Here is a 19582-nt window from a genome sequence, read left to right on the forward strand (position 1 = left end):
AAGACCACAGGAAAACTATAATGCTCATCTGTTGCTTTGGCAATCTGAATCCTACATACTTTTTAAAATATTTTTTTTATTTTTAAACAAGCTTTAGATTACGTAAATGTTACAGCAAAAAGATAGGGAATTCCCATATACCCCCCTACACACTCGTTTCCCCATTAACAACATCTTCATTATTGTGGTACATTTTATTACAATTGATGAACACATATTGAAGCATTGATACTAACCGTGGTCTGTAGTTTAGATTATAGTTTACACTTTGTACCATATAATTTTATAGGTTTTGAAAAAATGTATAATGGCCAGTATCCATCATTGCAGTGTCCTCTTGCATACATTTGGGAGGGCAGTCTGGCAGGACATAGCCAGTGCCCTAGGAAGACTCACTTCTAGAACTTATTCAGAGGAATTAATTACAAAAAGGAAACTTGAAAAATACTATAACTGAAGTGTACTACGGGAAATATGTAAACAAAACATGGAACTCTTAAGTTATTAATGGATTGAATGGAATTTAGAATAATAAATATGAATATGAAGTAGAAATAGGCAATTATGTAAAATATTATGTAGAAGGAAGTCAAATAAAGACTGTGTTTGATTATTTGTACCTGGTTGTCATAAAATTATAAAAGTTGTATTTAAGGGATAACATTATCATAATGGATAACATATTATTGATAAAAATCTCAATATTTTACAAAAGAAATTCGAAGATGCCAAACTTTCTGCTGCGATCTCTGAGGTGGTTTCTCAAGCCCCAGCATCAACTACTCACTCTGCAGGCCCACCTCCTCACACTCCGGTAAGCAACATAGCATATTGCAGGGACAGATATTTGGTTTTTGCAGCAAAAACAAAAAGTCTCCAAGAAGGAAAATAGGGTCTCTCATTAGAGCAAATGAAAATAGATAAATTTGTTAGGAAGATCGGGCACCTTCTGTTTCAGAAGAGCTAAGACTGACCATTTAGAAAGATGACAGAGAGTATTTGTGAAGTGATTAAATGAAACAAGGTGAAAGTATTTTACCCACAATCTAGGAGCTTAGTATTATTTTTTTCTATATTAGAATTGAAAGTGAAGTAATGTACGTACATTGTGTAAATATTCTAATTATTAGGTTAAAAAATTCCTTAGCTTTCCTCATAATTCATTTTTTCCTCTATATGTTTTTCTGGCAATTGCTGTAATTTACTACCATTACTTAACCTCAGGTTTATTTGACGAAATTGCTCAGTGCTTGAACTCAAAAAAATTCACAGACACATTGTGGAATGTTATTGTTTATCTCCCATTCACACCAGTAAAATTTGTCATTTTCAGGCCAACAGTAGAAAAACCTCAGCACCAGTATTGTTTCAATTAGTCCACATGTTCTAAGGCAAGGTTGTAGGACCAAAACTTTTCCAGATTTTCCTTGATTAATTATCCGTGCAGTACCAAATTATACATTATAGAGGGGACCACAGCACATCAAAAGATAAAGGGATTGCCCCAAACCAGATGACCACCTTGTTTGGTTGAGTGCAGGGCATCAGTGCCTCATTTGCTAGATGGAGATGAAGTAGCATTAGTGAAGTCAGCTATGTTTCCTTTCCTTTTGATGTAGCATCAAAGCTTAGTTATGCCATAGTCTGAGATTCAAATGGATTTTCCTCCTATGGGGTCAGCTTCAGGATCACCTGAAAATGTCCCATGGCACAGATGACAAAGTCCAGACAGGGCCCGTGGGTAGCTCCACCATTAGCAGCTATAATTCTGGGCTCTAATAAAGCACTTAAAGCCAGTAAAACGCCTCTGCATGTCCATGTGTGTGAACATATTCAGAATGATGAAGGTCCCTGTGCAACAGGAAGGAAGGCCCGTTAATCACCCAGACTGCCATTTACACTTCAGTTCTTAATGCCCAGCTCAGAGGTTCTACCCTGATTGAAGCTATTCGTAAACGCTAACAGTTGAATGCCTTTGAGTGTATTTAGAGGCTGGTTTTTCCCATCAGAAAGCCCAATTTTAGTTATTATTTTATTTGGAGATGTTATTGAAACTAGCTATAAGGTTTTGTTTAAATGAATATCCTTGGAAATCAGAGAATAAACTCTGCTTTCATATTCATGTGAGTTTTCTTTACTGGAGGCATTAGACAAGATTAGTCACCAACAGTATTATATATACTGAAAGCATCTTAAGACATCTTTTTACAAAGCTAGATCATAATTTTCCCAAATAGGAAAAAGCTTCTTCAGAAGGAACTAGAAGATGATGGATATGATTGGGCACAGTCAGGAAAAGGGCCATGTGCTTCCAGTCCTGAGACCTGGGTCCCCTTCGCTTGTTAACTGTGACCTCAGGCCACTGACCAAGCCTTTCTGAGCTTGCTTGCTTCCTCCTCCAAAAAAAGCTAAGTGTACTCAGAGGGTCATTGTGAGCATCAGGTAAAACTGGGTAATGTATGTGAAAACACTTTGGAAATGAACCGGAGAATTCTACGCAGTGTAAGACAGAGCACAGTATGGTGTTTTGTTTACAGTGTAGGTACCAAACACATATTTGAACTGAATTCATATACAGATGGAAGTCAATGTTTGGGATGCACTATGTTAAGAAATGTTGAGAAAGAACCTCCTTAGGACTTCACTGTTAGAATATTAATGTTATAATTTATTGAGTGTTAACATGGAACCAGTACTGTTATAAGTGCCTTTTTCAGTCAGTTAATTCTCTCAGCCCTTATGACTATAGGTGCTGTTACTGTTCACATTTCACAGCCAAGGAAACTGAGGCTAGAAGGGTTAAATAACTTGCCTGAACCAGACAGTAAAGTAGAGGAAACAAGTTCTTTCTATCACCTCAATGACAGTTGTTCCTGTGGCCCTGATTTTTTCCCTAGAATACCGGTTCCCATTCCATTCTGCAATTTAACTTCCTTAGGCTTCCTGAGAATGAAGAGAGATTCTCACCCTGTTCAGAAATTCTTTGAAGTCTTTGAGACCCTCTCCCATCTCCAATGCAATAGAGAAGCCCCCTCCACTCTAAGGGCACCGTCTCATCCCCAAGGTTTTGTGGTCTAAGAATTGTTGAGAGGGCAGTGCTGGGATTGCTGGCTTCCCACAGCTTTGGCCACATTGCACCTTTGTGGAATGTACCTTCAGTAACTGCCCTTGGGGTGCCTACAGAACCCAAGAAAAGCTCACCCTCTGTTGCAAAACCCTTCTTCCTTACCACCTCACAACAACCTCAGTGGATTTTTATATACAGTTTTACCATCGTGTTAAATTTCTGAATGAAAGAATGTGACTGATGTATTTGCTTTGGGAACCTCTAGGTCTCAGTGTAACCTGTTCAAGTGTGGCCCCTGGACGGCCTCTTAGCTTCCATAGAGCTGGTGGGTGGATGGAAGGTTGGGGTACTGTTAATTAGGCCCATGTTGCTGCTCCTTCTCTCCTATGTTTTCATTCTCAGCGCTTCTCTTCTTGGACCCTCCCTGCCTCCAATGTCTTCCTCTAACAAGAGAACAGGCCCCCTCTGGAAAAGATGGGGCTCCTGTGCTGATTTGCCTTGGATATATTTTGGCTAATCAGTAACTAATTCAGAATTCTTTATTTTTTAGCAAAGTGACAACAAAGAACTCGATGATGCTCTGGATAAACTTTCTGACAGTCTAGGACAAAGGCAGCCTGACCCAGATGATAAGAAACCAGTGGAGGATAAAGTAAAGGTAAAAAAAAAAATCTGTCAGTTGAAAAATGAAAATTTGATGTTTTTATCACATGTAATAGTACCCTGGCCTCCACACAAAAAGAAAAAACAAAAACTTCCTGACATTGTCAGGAGTTAGTAAACTGTTGGGTAACTTAAATCTCATTTTTTTCTACTCTCCAGTCTAGGTTGCATTTCTTTATTTTCTCACTGTGTATGTTTATGTCAAGGAATCAAAAACAGGCAACAGTCCTCTTTGAGCAGACAGGCTTTGTTATATCAGAAAAGCATAGCTTGGGAAGCAGACTTGGCCCAGTGGATAGGGCCTCCGTCTACCACATGGGAGGTCTGCGGTTCAAACCCCGGGCCTTCTTGACCCGTGTGGAGCTGGCCCATGTGCAATGCTGATGCGCGCAAGAAGTGCCCTGCCACGCAGGGGTGTCCCCCGCATAGGGGAGCCCCACGCCCCAGGAGTGCGCCCCATAAGGAGAGCCGCCCACGCGAAAGAAAGTGCAGCCTGCCCAGGAATGGCACCACACACATGGAGAGCTGACACAACAAGATGACGCAACAAAAAGAAACACAGCTTCCCGTGCGCCTGACAGCGACAGAAGTGGACAAAGAAGAACACACAGCAAATGGACACAGAGAACAGACAACTGGGGCAGGGCAGAAGGGGAGAGAAATAAAATAAATCTTTAAAAAAAAAAAGAAAAGCATAGCTTATTCTCTTCCCACATTAAGCTCTTCTTGGTTTTACCTGGTAGTAAGGATATCACATCTATGATGCACACACACACATATGCTTGTTTTAAGTTGAGAAGAGCACTGGATGCAGATGTATATCTGAAAGGACACAAACTGTTACTGCTATATATTTTATATAATATATACCTATTTTTATTACATATATACTTACATAATAGGCATATTTTATATATAGCTAACAAATCTCTCAGCTGTCTGGAATGTAACTTGGAATCAGGAAGTGGCTGTCTGACCAACCAAACTGATGAATCAAAAGTGGGGTATTTGGAGAATCCTTAGGTCTTGGTTCTGTTGCTGTCATAGGAACACTGATGTGAACTCAAACCTACACTTGAAAAATGCATTTATGATACAAAAAGAGAAAATCTGTACCTCTGGATAGTCACTGAATCTGGGACAGAGACAGACCAGCCTCGCTGAGGTGGGGATGACGGGAGGTGCATGCAGCTTGCCAGCAGCAGGTGTTTCCTCACCTGTGACACAAGCAGCCCAGCAGGACCAGTTTAATTTTGCTACCTGCCCTAGCCCTTCAGGGTTGCTTATAGTCAAAGTTGTAAAATTACTTCTGCAAATGCCAAGGTACTGAGACCTGATTTTTATATCGGAAAGTGAAACTCATACAAGGAGAGAAAAATTTAACCCTAGAGTTTGATCTCGTAACATGGCTTCTGAAGTAATTACCTACTCATGTTTTTAAATTGAGAATACAATAGAAAATTCACAAATTTGAATTGACGTACAGATCCATATGGGTTTCTTTCTCCCAATTAACAGTCTGTTGAAGTCAACCATTATGTTGTTCTGGTTTTCTTCCTTTTGCATAAAAACAGATCATACGTTTTGCCTCATAAAAGTATAATAAATGCTGAGTGCTGGATTTTGCAATATTCTCCAAGTGAGGGAAGAAATTAATATCAATCATATCTGTTTAATGTTTGTAGGAGAAAGCTACAGCTGAACATAGAGACAAGCTAGGAGAAAGAGATGACACTATCCCACCTGAATATCGACATCTCCTAGATAGTGATGATCAGGTAAACTAAGGCAAATCGCTCTGAAGGGGCCACAGGTATTTGTATCCTAGATTTGATTTATACACAAAGCTTTTTTTTTCAAACCTTACTTGAAATTAATAGGAGGTCACTTTAACAATAACATAAAAATGAAACATGATTTGACTGCTTTTAATGTGCCCCATGCTGATGAGCAGGACATCTAGCATTCTGTTTAATATTTATTTCAACCAATATTTGATCTTCGCTATGCCGGGCACTGCTGCGGAGAGAAAGCTGAATAGTGTTCAGTCACTAAACGATGCCTGAGAGTGATTCCAAGACAGGGCCACAGAAGAAATCTCTCTGCAGGAAAAGGCTATAAAAGGGATACCATGGGGTTTCAAAGGAAATGGTTTCTCTCTCTTAGGGAGAGCTGTGCTGGAGTAATTAATCGGGCAGGTAAATACCGTATCTCCGAGATCTGGAGTCTCCCTCTGTTCCTTCTACACCACCCGCAGCACCATTAGAGCAAAGAAGCCAAGACGATATTCCCATCAGAAGGCCTGTTCCTCTATCTAAATACACTCTCAAGAAGTCCTAGGCTTTTGTCTCTAATACAGAAGTCAGTTTTTCTTAGGACTAGGTTCAATCTGGCCTCCCTCATTTTCTTCTTTGGCTCCTACTTGTGAGTCAGTTGGAGGATAAATGACCCTTTCCAGGCCTGTTCATCAAATAAAAACAGGGAAGTCCAAACCACATCTGTCTCTTTCTGTACTGATTCATTTGGTGGGTAAGGCAAGTTCCTGGTTTAGTGTCATGAGCTTATTGTCTCCTGTTGTAGGAATCAGTTCTCCTTGCTTGTTTTCAGTATTTCTCCAGATGACAATTCTGCATCCTGGACAGAGTGCTGGGTCCTTCCCATCTTGTTAGCACCACCCAAGCACTCAGATTCTTGGGGAATGGACTGTTTAATGTCCTTGCCTTTGAAGATGAGGAAATCTTTGACAAGTTGTAATTGTGCCTAAAAATAATATATCTGTCTGCCCTTCCATTGTCTCAAATCCTTCCAAAATGTAGTAAATTACAGCAGATAAAAAACAAAAGCATCAATTAGTCTTTAGAACATTGTAAGTGGAATTAAAACACATAATAAGAGAAAGTTCCTAAATAATTAGTGTTACTTTCATTTCTAGGATCAGATTATCTCTTGTGCATTTTCCCCAAGGCTATTCAGATGGCTAATAAGGATAATAATTAACCAAAACCAGCAGAGAAATAGCTGACACTCAGGCTTATCATTTAACATATCTCTATACTCCATTTTTTCCAAGTCAAGTTTTTGGATAATAGATTCCATAAATACTGATTATACCTAGATAAACCTTTACAAAGGTCCATGAGTAATCAAGTCTGCCTGTGTTTAAGGGCAAACCAATGAAGCCACCTTCAAAGAAGCCCAAAGAATCAAAGGTAAATACCATAGCAGCATGTTTTTATTCTTTCTTTAAAAATTCTGTCTGTAGCTTTATTTTGCATTTTAAAAAACCTAGCATTTATTAAATGCCTATGCTATGCTTGGTACCATTCCAAGGCATGCATGTAAGTATGTGTTGTGTGTGTGTAATTTATCTCATTTAGTCCTAATAAGAGCCCTTGAAACTTTTCCGGATTAAAAAACTGGCTCAGAGAAAACTAAGTAACTTGTGTAAAAGTAGAAGAAAATAAACTCAATATTTTCATGTTGCAATATCTTCTTTACAATTGCATTAATGTTAGGAAAAGAGTATCAGCAAGGTTTTTAATAAACATTTTTTTTTTTTTTTACCTGATTTGGGAAAATGTCCCATGCAGTATTTTTGCACTTTAACTCTTCACTGATGGGTATTTCTTTCCACTTCAGAAATCTGCGGATGACCAAGACCCCATTGATGCCCTCTCAGGAGGTTTTGACAGCTGTCCTCCCACTACAGAAACCTCACAGAAGACAGCAAAGGTACTGCGCTTTTTCACCTGACTTCTAAATTTGTATAAATACATATAATTATTAAATTGTAAAATGAATAAAATGACATCATAGAGAACTTGAAAATAGAGAAAAGGAAAAAATAACTAATTCCACTACCTCCATGAACACCACTATTAAATTGGCGTCTTTCTTTTGTCTTTTTCCACATTTACTCCTTTTATATAATTCTACATATATAAATACATTGCTTATCATTATTCCAAAAACGTTTTTCAGATTGCTCTATAATCTCCATCCCCATCATTTCTGATTGTCACATTATATTGGTGGGCTACAGTAATGCAGTGCCTTTAGTCTGTGTTCATTAAAATGAGAACGGTCCTTCACTCCACGTGCACGCTCATGGGTGAGCCCTTTGGCATTTCCCCCCTTTCCTGCCTGCCCTGCTGGCTCACTGTCCTCATTCCCCAGCGCAAGCATCTCTTTCAGGGAGGCGTCTCTTCTCTTCTCCCTTCCCAGGCATCTCCTGTGTGTTCTCCCCACACACCTGTCATGACATGGCTATCATGTCACTAGGCTGTGCCTTTTATGTTGTAATTGTGTGTCTCTGACCTGTGTGTGTGCTCAGAATTAGCAAAATGCCTGGTACATAGCAGGTGCTTAAAACAAATGATTGAAAGTAGATGAAACTAGTGTGGAATTCAACAAGTGTGTGACATTTTACTTACAAACCATACCTTCTCCTAAATCAAATAGAAAGAAAAGTGAAATTGTTATTTTCAGAGGAATTGACACTGCAGACCTCAGTTTGCTATTGTTTGGTCTGTTACTAAGCTTAGCTCCCAGTCACTGAATTGGCAGTTCTTCCCATATTGGGTGATTTAATTTCTAAACCACTTTTACATCCTGTTTCTCTTTCCTGGAAACTCATTTTAAAAATGCCTTTTTGGTAATAGACTTAATTTTGTGTATAACCTGCCGCAGAGCTCTAGGATTTTTTCCATTGTTACTTTTCTCCCCCCTAACACTGAAAAGTCTCTTTTTTTTTTTTTTTTTGCACTGTTTGCACATGAAAGCCAGTCCCAACAGAGACAAGCTTTGTTTTGATGACCAGAGTAAGGTCATCGTGGATCACAGAAATTGGTAGGGATATCAATGTGACCCACATGACAACATATTTTCCTTTTATTTTTATCCTTTTTACCTCTTACCTTAAACATTACTGTGTACTACATTCACCACTGCTCAAAAAATCATGACCAAACACCCAAAGTTTTTCATTGTTTAATTAAATTGGAGATCTCTAGGCTTCTAAAACTAATAATCTGGGTTAATTTGATTGTAGCCAGTAGTTAATTGCCTGATGAATTGACAATAGCCAAAGCCTCATTACATTTCTTCTGCTTCAGGACAAAGGCAAGAAGACTGCTTCCAGCCCCAGAGCCCCTAAGAGCGGAGGTAAAGCAAAGGATCCAAAAAAGGTAAACACAGAGCAGTAAACACACTGCAATTAGTTTAGCAATTACATGGAGAGGGATTTATCATTTGAGTTATTTAGTTTCTTATTTGAATCCATTTAGAATAAAAGATTTTTAAGCACTATATCATGTCTTGCTAAAGAAATTGAATTTTTAAAGACAATTCTTTTTTAAGTAACTGGTGCTTTAAAATCAGAAGTTTTTATCACAGTTCAAGATGCTTGTCTTCCTTGCCCTTGTTAAAACCCACTAAAGTATGTGATTTATGTGAGTTTTTAGGACATGGAAGTAATATATAGAATTAGAGAAGATCTTAGATTTTTTAATAGGCCAGTGTATTCATTAGACAGTACCTGAGAAGGCAGTAGACTATCAGTATGTAATATTTCCTGTTGCTCTAGAAAGTGGAACTAAATCGGATGAATGGAAGTTACAGGACTCATTTTTTAGAGTTGGGCATTAATGAGCCACAACACTTGGGAGCACACCCAGATACTAAAATTACTCAAGTTGTGGTCAGAAGTGGAAAACTTCGACCACTTCTTGGTTCCCTCCAATTCCAAGTAAGTACAATTCAAATGGTTGTGAATACAGATTCCTCTACCATAATCAGAAAGCAAAGGTGCAGCTTTAAAAAATAGTCCAGTTGCATCAAGATAAAATAGTGAAATCTTCTTATACTAGTATACAAGAAATAGAATTGATCATTGACAGTTACTCCTGCCATTATATCCTAAATAGTTTAAATATCTGCTTATTATGACTTTCACTTATACAAAGAACCTGATCAACCCTTTACAAGAAAAGAAAGCATAACAACCCTATGTGATGGGGGGATCAGCAGGCCAGCCATGCCCCCAAGAACAAGGAAAGGATGCCTCACCTTCGGATGATCACACACTGCCAGCCAAGAAAACCCAGGGCTTTTTTTCTTTGCCTTCCTGGCCTCAAAATGAAAACAAAAGCAAAACACAAACTTGAGGAAGAATACAGTGTTTGGGCAAATGAGAAGAAACTTAGAAACATTTTATATTCCCACAGTGACTGCCATCCTTTGCCCTTTAATTCTGAGAAGCCCATTTCCCATACACTTCTTCTGATTGATCAACTCTTTTAATCAACTCTTTTGATGTTTAATCTGGAAGAGAATACTCACTGATGATTTTGATTTCCCTTTTAGGCAAAAGAGGAAGATTCCAAGTCAAAAGCTGATGAAAGAAATACAAGTTAAGGCTCACACAATTTGGTAAGTTGGACATTTGTTTTAAATGAAGACAACTGTACCATCCATCAACTTATGTGTTAGAGCCAAGAAAGAAACTAAGTCTACCTCTAAAGTATTTCATGCTGACCTGATGCTATTATCACAAAGTGCACATTGCAAAATCTATACAGTAATCATTCTCTGAAAAGCCCTAAATGAGAGGAATGTGCTAGAGTGTTTAAAAGTATTAATCTTTTAATTAAGAGCTCTAAAACCATATGCCAAACTCTTAAGGAATAACCGTCTAAGGCTAGTTGAATCTTTGAAATCCAGACGCTCATAACTGCAGGTTATTGTGGCACAGCAATAAGAGCATGCTTCAAATTGATACATTAATGAAATGTCCTTAATATATTGATGCTACCCAATATGCAGTATGAAGTCAGCTGTAGGATCTGGGGAGATGACAGGATTTTTGGAACAAGGGCAAGGAAAAAGGTTGACTACTTTTATTCTTCTTAGTTTTGGAAATTCAGGTACTGGTTTGATTGTACTTTATGTGGACTGAAGATACATGAGGGATGAAGATATCTCTGTGCTTTACCTTAAGAGCTGCACCTGTATCTTAATCTCCTCAGAGGGGAGGTCTCATTCTAAGCCATGAAAACATACAACCACCTATAGCCTAGAGCCTAAAAGAAACCAAAATGTATAGTAAATCAGATTAGGCTTTCTCACCATGATCCATTTTTATTTCATCAAAAGAGTGGTATATTAGAGCTGCTTTAAAGATTTTTCCCAATCCTTTCTTTTTTTTCCTAATAATTCCAGTTCCTGTCCACGTATAAGAAATGCCTTTTTAATGTCTGTTATACAATGCTTTTGATAAATAGTACGTTTATTATGCCTGTAGCAAGAAAGTTATATTTCAAATGGTTCACTGGATTTTTTTTTCTTTAACATTTTTAAGGTATCTTCAAATAAAATCTTCAGCCGGGTAGGTGGTGACTCTTGAAGAACAAAACATTTTGACAACAGAAGACAATTTTCCTGGGTGGCTTCTAGACAGTTTTGTTTGATGAGTCTTTTGACATCCTGAATATTGGTTGGTTATTCTTGTTCCAGGAAAGAAATTGAATTTGTCTGGTTCACCTGTGTTATTGTATTAAGTATGGATAGAATTTAAACTTTTTTTTAAATTGCCTTCAGTTGTTAAATGGAAGCTTTATATTTGTAAGAAATGTATTTGATAAAGTTTCTTAAAGCAACACCAAAAAAAAAAAACTTCACAAACTTTTGCACATTCTACACACAGTGCCTGTAAATCTCAATATCTTCAGTTTGCACTTAATTTCTTTCTTTTTTTTTTTCGTATTTGGAAAAAAATTCTTCAGTGGTCTGATTTTTCATTACCCCTTTTCTTTTTGGGCTTTTGAACTGTATTTGATGTTTCTTTGGGTTAATATTTATATTCTAAATCAAACATAAAATACTGTACATTGGGCACATATATCTCCTTTGGGCTGCTAATAATAAAATAATACTAGGTAACCTGGATAGACAGTAAATGCCAAACTCTGCTTCGGTTTGTTCCCTTCTTTGCCAGGCGTCAGGGCTTCCACCCCATATAGTCAGCACAAAACACGCTGAGACTTGAATCAAGTCATGAGAAGAACAAAATGTAGACTACTAAGTCACTGTAGAGCAAGTTCTGAGAACAAAATATGAGCATAAATAAAATGTAATTCAAAAAGTGTTCACATAGCTTGAACTCTGCAATTAAGCTGTGCTTTCCATACTCTATATGTAAAACTTGAGCAGCATTGGTTTGCTCAGAGCTTTTGCCACATAGCCTTTGCACTATAGCATCTTAACTTGATGGAAGTTTACCAAATACAAAAACAAACTTAGGCTTTAAAAAAAAAAAAGTGTATATACACATCTGAGTGTTTGAGATTTAAATCTGCTTTTACCCCACAGCAATTTAAGGACTAGACTCTCTGATGTCCTACAACTTTGAGTGGTTTCTCATATCTTTCAGTAATGAATAGTTTATGAGCATAGCACTGATATTGTTGATGGGATTTTAATAAAAATTTCATTTCATTTTTATTTCCTGGTAGCAAATGCAGGAAAAGATGCCAGGTACAAATTGCAAAACAGATTGGGAATGTCATATTTCTGGGAAGTATGGCCTTCTTTAGCATCTGTTTAGAGCTTTTATTTATTAGGACTTGGCAGAGTTCACTAAAAATAAGTAATATCACCAATACTATCTAATGGGGGGAGGTGGCAAGCAAAAATAATAACTGCTCATAATGGCAGCCAAGTTTTGCTAATACTCTCTGAAACTATGCTTTAAAAATAAGACACATACCCATAGGATTTCAAAATCCACTCACTTAAAAATGCTATCTCTTTCCCATCAGTGATACAGTCATTATTCTAAGCCTGGGAAATATGAGCCAGTGTTTTGGTGGCTAAACAGACCTTTTTGAGGCACTAATGAGGGGAAGGAAAAAAAACTCTTCCTGAAGGATTTTAACTATGTATCCAATTTTCCCATTTGGGCAATAAGGTGGTTTGCTTTTTTTTTTTTTTTTTAAGACTTAGAAACCTTTGACATTGACAGATGTGTCTGTAAGGCAAGGCAATGGCTTCAGTGTTACTAATTTCTAATTTCTATGCCTATATAAAAGTATTTTTAAATGACATACCAAAATCCAGAGGTTTAAGAAATGCCTATAAAAATAAACATATATTTGAGGTATTCTGAACATGCCTTCTTGTTAATTAGAAATGTCTTCAGCACTTGGGAATTTGCTGGTAATTAATGATGATTACAAGATCTAAAGCAGTCCATTTTTTTTTTTAACTCACATTATCAGAAAAAAACAACTGCAAATATCTGCTTAGAGGTAAAAAACAACTTTTTATTACCAAAAAGTGCTGTATCTGTTTAGAAAGCGAACTTTTCCAGAAGCAAATGAAGATAGGTTCCTTAGGTGACCAAAACTGAAAAACAGTATTTCCATGTTTCATCAATCAAGATATAAAATATAATTAAAGCAAAATATTTTACAATGAAATTTTGTCTATTCTATTTAAAAGGAAAATCGTTGATGGGGGGTGGAAATTACCAGTGACTTGTTTTATTTCTCAACCAACCACACAATAGGTATAATAATGGAATTGCAAACACATTTGTGTCTAGAAAAATCACTCTTCCAAATATCATCACAACACATTCTATGACATTTTTCATATCAGTCACACACTCCTTTATCTTAAAACTTTTGCCTCATTAAAAAGAATGCACGTATGTCTTCAAATACAAAGAATACATTGTCCTCATTTAGGGTTATAAAAACAAATATTTTCAATTCTACAACATATTTATTGGTGATATGTATCTAAGTCAGTAAATAAGTGCCAATTAGGAGTCAATTTAGGAATTATAAATTAGGCCAAAGAAGGAGGGCAGAGCAGACATCCCTCCTCTCCTAAAGATCAACAACTCACAGGTACCATTTCAAGTGAAAGGTGCTTCCTAGAGGCCTGAATGCACTCTGCTTTTTCAGAAGCACCATCAGCCAGGGTCCATGAGGAAACGGGGCACGTTTGGATTAGGATTATCTGGTAAGGGCTCAGAGGGATTTTTGACAGGTGTGGGCAGAGTGTAGGGAAACCACAAGCACACTCGGCCTTAGTAAAGGGCAGGCTCCCCTTGAGGCCCCCAGTCCAGAGCCCAGGACCGAGAAGGTGTGTGAAGAGAAGCCGAGACCTGGGGTGGAGGCTGCAAGGGGAGCCAGGGAGTAAATACCCTCACTTCTGCCCTGCTGCCCCTCCCGTCTCCTCCTGGGGTTCCCCACTGACTGAAAGCCAGAGGCCTTTACCGTGGCCTGCGACCATGGGCCACATGAGTCAGGGGCCAGGCGTGCAGCAGGGAAGAGGAGCAAAGGGCGATCAGGAAGGGGCCACAGGAGAATCCAGCACAGGCACACCCGTTCTTTGTCATTGATCCAGATATTCATTGTTCAGTATTTCTCACTATTCAGCATCTTTCAAGGAGATGGATGAAACAGCTTACAAATGGCAAGCACATGGGGGAGCAGAATTTTAGAGACTGCTAGGCTTAAGAATAAACAAAATGAGACAAATAAGGTACTTCCCTTCCCCATAGTTGAGAATCCATCACTTGGTTGTATGTACATTGCAGGGGAAATCTATAAAGAAACACATGGCAGCAGTAACCCACACATGAAAAAACTAACAACACATGGCAGCAGTAACCCACACATGAAAAAACTAACAGCCAATCTTTTCACAGGAGTAGTCAAATGACTAAGGAGTTGAGGGAAAAACAAGTATCAGCTGGAGCCCAAACAGCTATCTCTAGTTTAAAAATGATCACATTCAACAAAATTTTGGTGATTAGAGATCACAGAAGCCTGGCAAGAAATGAATGGTTACAGCAGTCCAAGGCTTTCATTTTGTAACCACACTCTGATTTTATCAAAATTCTTATCCATCCAACGTATGTTTTCTTCAATGGTTTCAATTGTCTGCTGGACACAGCGGAGCTGAGAACCATTCTCTTTCAAAGAGCTGAAGAATCCTTTTACCTTGTGAGGAAAAAAAGAGATCTTTCAGAACTCATTAAGTAACTGTAACATCAGGCTAGTTAAAAGAAAAACAAAAACAAAATTCCAGTATTTGTCAAAAATTCTATATAGAAGGCAGTCTGGATACGATTATGTACATATAAACTTGAGCTATATAAAATGAGCTCATGCCTCAAGATGTCAGGTTTTCCATTTTTTTCTCTACACCTCTTTTATTTATGCACAGTTGTCAGACTCTTAAAGACATCCCTGTTTACCATTTTATAATTAAGGTTTAATTGAGTGTGTCTTTTCAGTGTGTATTCTGTTATATACACACAACTGCAAACTTAATTTTTTTAAGTATGAGATCTAAAAAACAGAATTTGCAGAGGCTCTTCTGTGCCAAGCAAAACAGTTGCAACCACATAAGTGCAGCCCTTCTCTGGGAGCCCAGCCTTGTATGTTATTACAGAGTTTCAATGGGTTCTTCGCAAGCCATAGTGGTAAGACCCAAAACCTTGACAAATTTTTTATCCTAATCCATAATTCATGTATTGTTCCCTCAGGATAGGCGTCATATGAAGTTTCCCATGGTTTTAAAGAGATGAGAGACTCTTGGCTATCTCCTCAAAATATCTTTGCTCATTTCATCTCTGGGTATCTTCATCACTTAAGCTCACATGAGGAACGTGCAGGATTTGTGAAAGCATTGACCATTGTGCTACCCTGTTTCAACCTAAAAGATTCTAACCTTTTCCCTTAAATTTTCACAGCATTAATCCATCCATTTTTTATTTTGTAGACAGGAAGCAACTGTAGCCCAAGAGGTATTATTTATTCAGCATGGATTCCAGATAGCTAATTCCTTAAAAATCCATGTCATAATGCCGTAACTTTGGGAATAAGAGGGGGAAGGAATAGGCTTTTGGCAGCTGCATACCAATCTTAAGTGATGCAGTGTTGCTTAAAAATTTTATCTCAGTACAACTTTTCAGTGGGCTGAAGGCATGCTTTCTGCTGTAGCAACCAAAGAAACACTTGTCATTCACTGTTATGCTCTAAGTTGTAGCTCAGCCTACTTCTTCATACTCTGAGAAGTCAAGATTAATTCACAATTATAAGTGAGCAGGCAAACCATATCAATTTTACAAATTAGACTAATCCTGGAAGAGCCCATCATGATGGTACCACTAAAAAGACAGACCTTCCAGAGCTATAGCACAGCAAGCTGGGAACCCTTGCCCTTATACTTTTCCCTACCCAACGTCCTCTGCCTTGGGAATGCACCAACTCAGCTGATTCAAATCTGCCTCCTAGAGAACGTTTTCTGTACAGTACATAGCATGATACGGTGATAAATAGGTTTATACTACTAGTTTGACATTGAGCAATGAGTTAACTTCTCTGGAGCTCAGTTTCCTCATACGTCAAGTGGGGACAGCTGCTACGCTGCAGAGCGGTGGTGGGGAGACAGAATCCAAACCCAGCACATCTTGGGACTCAACCTCGTGCGTTTACTCAGGTATTTCCTCTGCACGTAATCGTCCCTCTGCCTTATTTACTAGACTAAACCCTGAGGAGGAGGCAGTGAATCAGGTGAGAATCCTGTCATGGAGCATACAGTCTACCTGGGGAGGAAAGCAGTAAACAAACTACGGTTACTATAAATACACTGCTGGGAAGAAAACACACCGTGGGGTGTGACAGTTACTCGGGAGGGGAAGGCCTGCTTTAGAAAGAGTAGTGGGAAAGGTGACATTTAATCTGGAAGGATAAAAGAAGCTTCTCCAGTGAAAAGCTGGGGAAAGAGCACGCCAGGCGGAGGGCGGAGAGAGTGCAGAAGCAGGGGAAACGCTCCATGGCGTGGAGTAGGCCCGAGTGGCTGGAGCGTCGTGGACTGGCTGAGAGGTGGGCAGGTGGGTAGGAGGAGTTTGGAATTCTACTAGCAGTAGGAAAGTATTCAAGAAGGGATGAATCATAGGCTGATTTGCAGGAAGGAGGGCAATTAGGAGTAGGCCAGGCTTGGAGGGGTGAGAGCAGGAGCAGCTGCACAGCTGCAGGCAGAGCCAACGGGGCTTGGGCATAAAGTGCAAGTGTGGGAAGGAAGGACTCGGCATGGCTCCCCGTTTTAAATGTGAGAGGGATGCTCCCTGTTATAAGTGTCTCCGGCTCTTTACTTTCCATGCCCTGTGACAGGACCTAATGTATCCTCTGCCCAGAACACTCTCCCTATCCCTCGATATCTGCTTAAAATTTCCTGATTATCCATAGAACACAGCACCATACAGCCATCACTCTTTCCTTTCCTTGCCTTATTCATCTTCAGAGAATCACTACCTGACACCAGTTGATTTATGTATAAATTTTCTGCTTCCTCACTAGAATTTAAGCTCCATGAAAAAAGGGGCTTTATCTGTTCTGCTCATTGTTATGGTCCCAGAACCTAACTAAAACTATGCTGGCATATAGTAAAAATACAATAATTATGCCTTGAGTGGATGAATTAGTGAGAATGTAAATGAATGACTAAATAAATGAAGTACTTTGCTACTAGAGATCTGGTCCCAAAGCTTATGGATGGCTTTTCAGTCAAATGGAATACCTCTGCCTGAGGTAGTTCTTGCTTGAATTATTATGTGCAAGTTAATTTTGCAAGCTTGGATGAGGCTACTGAAAATCAGAGGAAAGCAAAAGGACATAACAACCCTTCACTCCTCGGCATCTTCAAAGCTTTCTCCTTTAATCAAGTTAGACCAATGTGTAGCTATATTGAATTTTTCCTAAACAAAGTAATTATTAGACTCTCATCTTTGTGTAAATGTAACATTTTAAAAATCATGTAAACATTTTCCCACATTTCTACTCTAGGAAACATTATTATAGAAGTGCTACCACAATATAAAATGACCCACTCATCAAACACCTCAGAGTTTAGGACCAAGAGAAAAGGCTGCCTTTTGGGAAAACTTGTATGTTTCATGTTTTCTTTTCAACCAGATGAAGAGAATAGCTCATACTGTTTTCTTATTTTCCCTTGACTGATAGGAAACTCTTATGATAAAGTTAGTGTACAACTGCAATAATTTCATCAGCATAAGTCCCTAGTACAATTATCTCCTCCTGTCCATTATTTAGCTTTAACATCCCATTTACATAGGGATCTTATGTTACCTAAGTTCTTTCTGAAATTGTTGGTATACATAATAAAGAGCAGGAAAGCTGTACTCCAGGCCTGCCTCTTGCATAGCTGGGTAATCTCTTCAGCTCACTTTTCTCACTTTCAACATCTTATAATAGGGACTAAATCTCTAATGTCATTTTAAGTCCTAAGATCTTATAATGGTATAGCTAAGACCTCTTAATGTGATTGGGAAAAGGCAAGGTTTTCATGAGTATATTTACAACTGATTTTCACTTATGTCAAAAACACATGGTCTTTTGAATGTAACATTTAAAAAAAAGAGAAAAAAGGAGTGGGGGTATATGCGGACCTATTTCTTTAATGTAACATTTTTAAAAAGTAGAAAAAAAACACACATGGTATCCAAATATAATTCATAAATGACAAAATCCATTTCTAATTCCTTACATCCTTAAAGGAGTTGTCTACCCCACATTTTTAGCCACTATCACTCAAGTTTAAAAAGAAAGATTTCTTTTACCTCTTCAAGTCGTGCTCTTGTGGAGAACTGACTTGTTGTTCCCATCACCATGCGAGTTATGGAAGGGGAGCCAAGTTCAAACCTAGAAATGATTATCAAAATGTACTGTGAAATATTTGTTCATTCAGCATACATTTTCAAGTCCCTCCTATTATCAAAATGTACTGTGAAATATTTATTCATTCAACATATATTTTCAAATCTCTCCTATACGTTATAACATTTAACTAAAAACTGGTTAGGCCAAAAGAGATAAGACAAGCTCTCTACCTGCTAGTGCAGTAAGATCTAGTTGTAAAAAAGAATATATACATACAGCAGAATAAAAGATGAAGTATCCAGAAGAATATGATAGAGGTAATAAGGGCTACAAAAGTTAGAAAAAGACAACTACAAAAAAACAGAAGTGATAATGCAAGACATGGGCTGAACTGTGAGGAGGAAAGCTTCAAATAGGTTGATGGGCATGGGAAGGAAACATTCCAGATGAATGGAAAATATTACTATCCAGATTTATTAGCTAGCATTGAATTAAAAAGTTTTATATTTTCTAAGATACTTTAAGCACTTCAACTTCCTATCTTCAGTTCAAAAAACAAAACCCCTTTAGACTGTTACTGTTTAACAAATAGCAAACCTGAAACACAACAAGGTTAACGAACTTACCCAGTCACAGCACAATTTTTGGCACTACTTACTTTTGTACAAGTTTATTCCAGTTTTCCCTCAGAAACTGCCACGCTAATGGATATCCCACTGGGTTTCTGCCAATGAGTGTAAGAATACTTGGAAACTCCTGGGTTTTTATTATATCTCCCTTAAAACTTTCATCTAGAAGCCTAGAATAATTAAGAAATGTTAGTAAGAACTGGTGATGAAAAAGTTAGGAATGACCCCAATCCACTAATTTGTGAAAAAAGATACATCCTGCCCATGATAAAGACCAAAATAATAAATAGGCAAGCAGAACCCTGATAAACCCTCTACAGCTACATAATAAAAAAACTAACATTTCTACAGTATCCACAACACCTATTCTCATATAGTCTCTCATTTGCTCAAAATAGCTAAGAAAGGTAGCTCCAGTAAATATTTCTAAATATATTAAAGCTTTAAAGATGCTCAGATATAGACTCCTTTATTTTTCCTAACACCGAATTTTCCCTTGTTCTTACTGTATTCATTAGATATGTACC

The 19582-nt window shown here is 38.0% G+C and overlaps 2 protein-coding genes across 18 annotated transcripts in view; one reads left to right on the top strand and one right to left on the bottom strand.

Annotated features, from left to right (window-relative positions):
• The window catches only part of CAST (calpastatin), a 118673-nt gene extending 105467 nt beyond the window's left edge, over positions 1-13206 (top strand). For 9 of the 16 annotated variants that reach the window (XM_071209133.1, XM_058276459.2, XM_071209128.1 and 6 more), the window contains 8 exons: positions 716-814; positions 3618-3725; positions 5416-5508; positions 6895-6939; positions 7370-7462; positions 8845-8916; positions 10094-10159; positions 11088-11685. In XM_071209133.1, the coding sequence (XP_071065234.1) occupies positions 716-814; positions 3618-3725; positions 5416-5508; positions 6895-6939; positions 7370-7462; positions 8845-8916; positions 10094-10144 (561 nt within the window). In that variant the 3' untranslated portion in view covers positions 10145-10159; positions 11088-11685. Of the gene's footprint in view, positions 1-715; positions 815-3617; positions 3726-5415; positions 5509-6894; positions 6940-7369; positions 7463-8844; positions 8917-10093; positions 10160-11087 lie in introns of all 16 variants that reach the window. The other 7 variants (XM_071209142.1, XM_004455947.5, XM_058276455.2 and 4 more) reach the window with 2 other exon arrangements.
• ERAP1 (endoplasmic reticulum aminopeptidase 1) overlaps positions 13030-19582 on the bottom strand; it is a 36742-nt gene continuing 30189 nt past the window's right edge. For both annotated transcript variants that reach the window (XM_004455945.5, XM_004455946.5), the window contains 3 exons: positions 19085-19225; positions 18387-18468; positions 13030-14742 (listed from right to left, as the gene is read on the bottom strand). In XM_004455945.5, coding sequence (XP_004456002.2) covers positions 14587-14742; positions 18387-18468; positions 19085-19225 — 379 coding nt within the window. In that variant the 3' untranslated portion in view covers positions 13030-14586. The remainder of the gene's footprint in view (positions 14743-18386; positions 18469-19084; positions 19226-19582) is intronic.

Source organism: Dasypus novemcinctus, chromosome 2, assembly GCF_030445035.2.
Source record: "Dasypus novemcinctus isolate mDasNov1 chromosome 2, mDasNov1.1.hap2, whole genome shotgun sequence".
NCBI classification, from domain to species: Eukaryota; Metazoa; Chordata; class Mammalia; order Cingulata; family Dasypodidae; genus Dasypus; species Dasypus novemcinctus.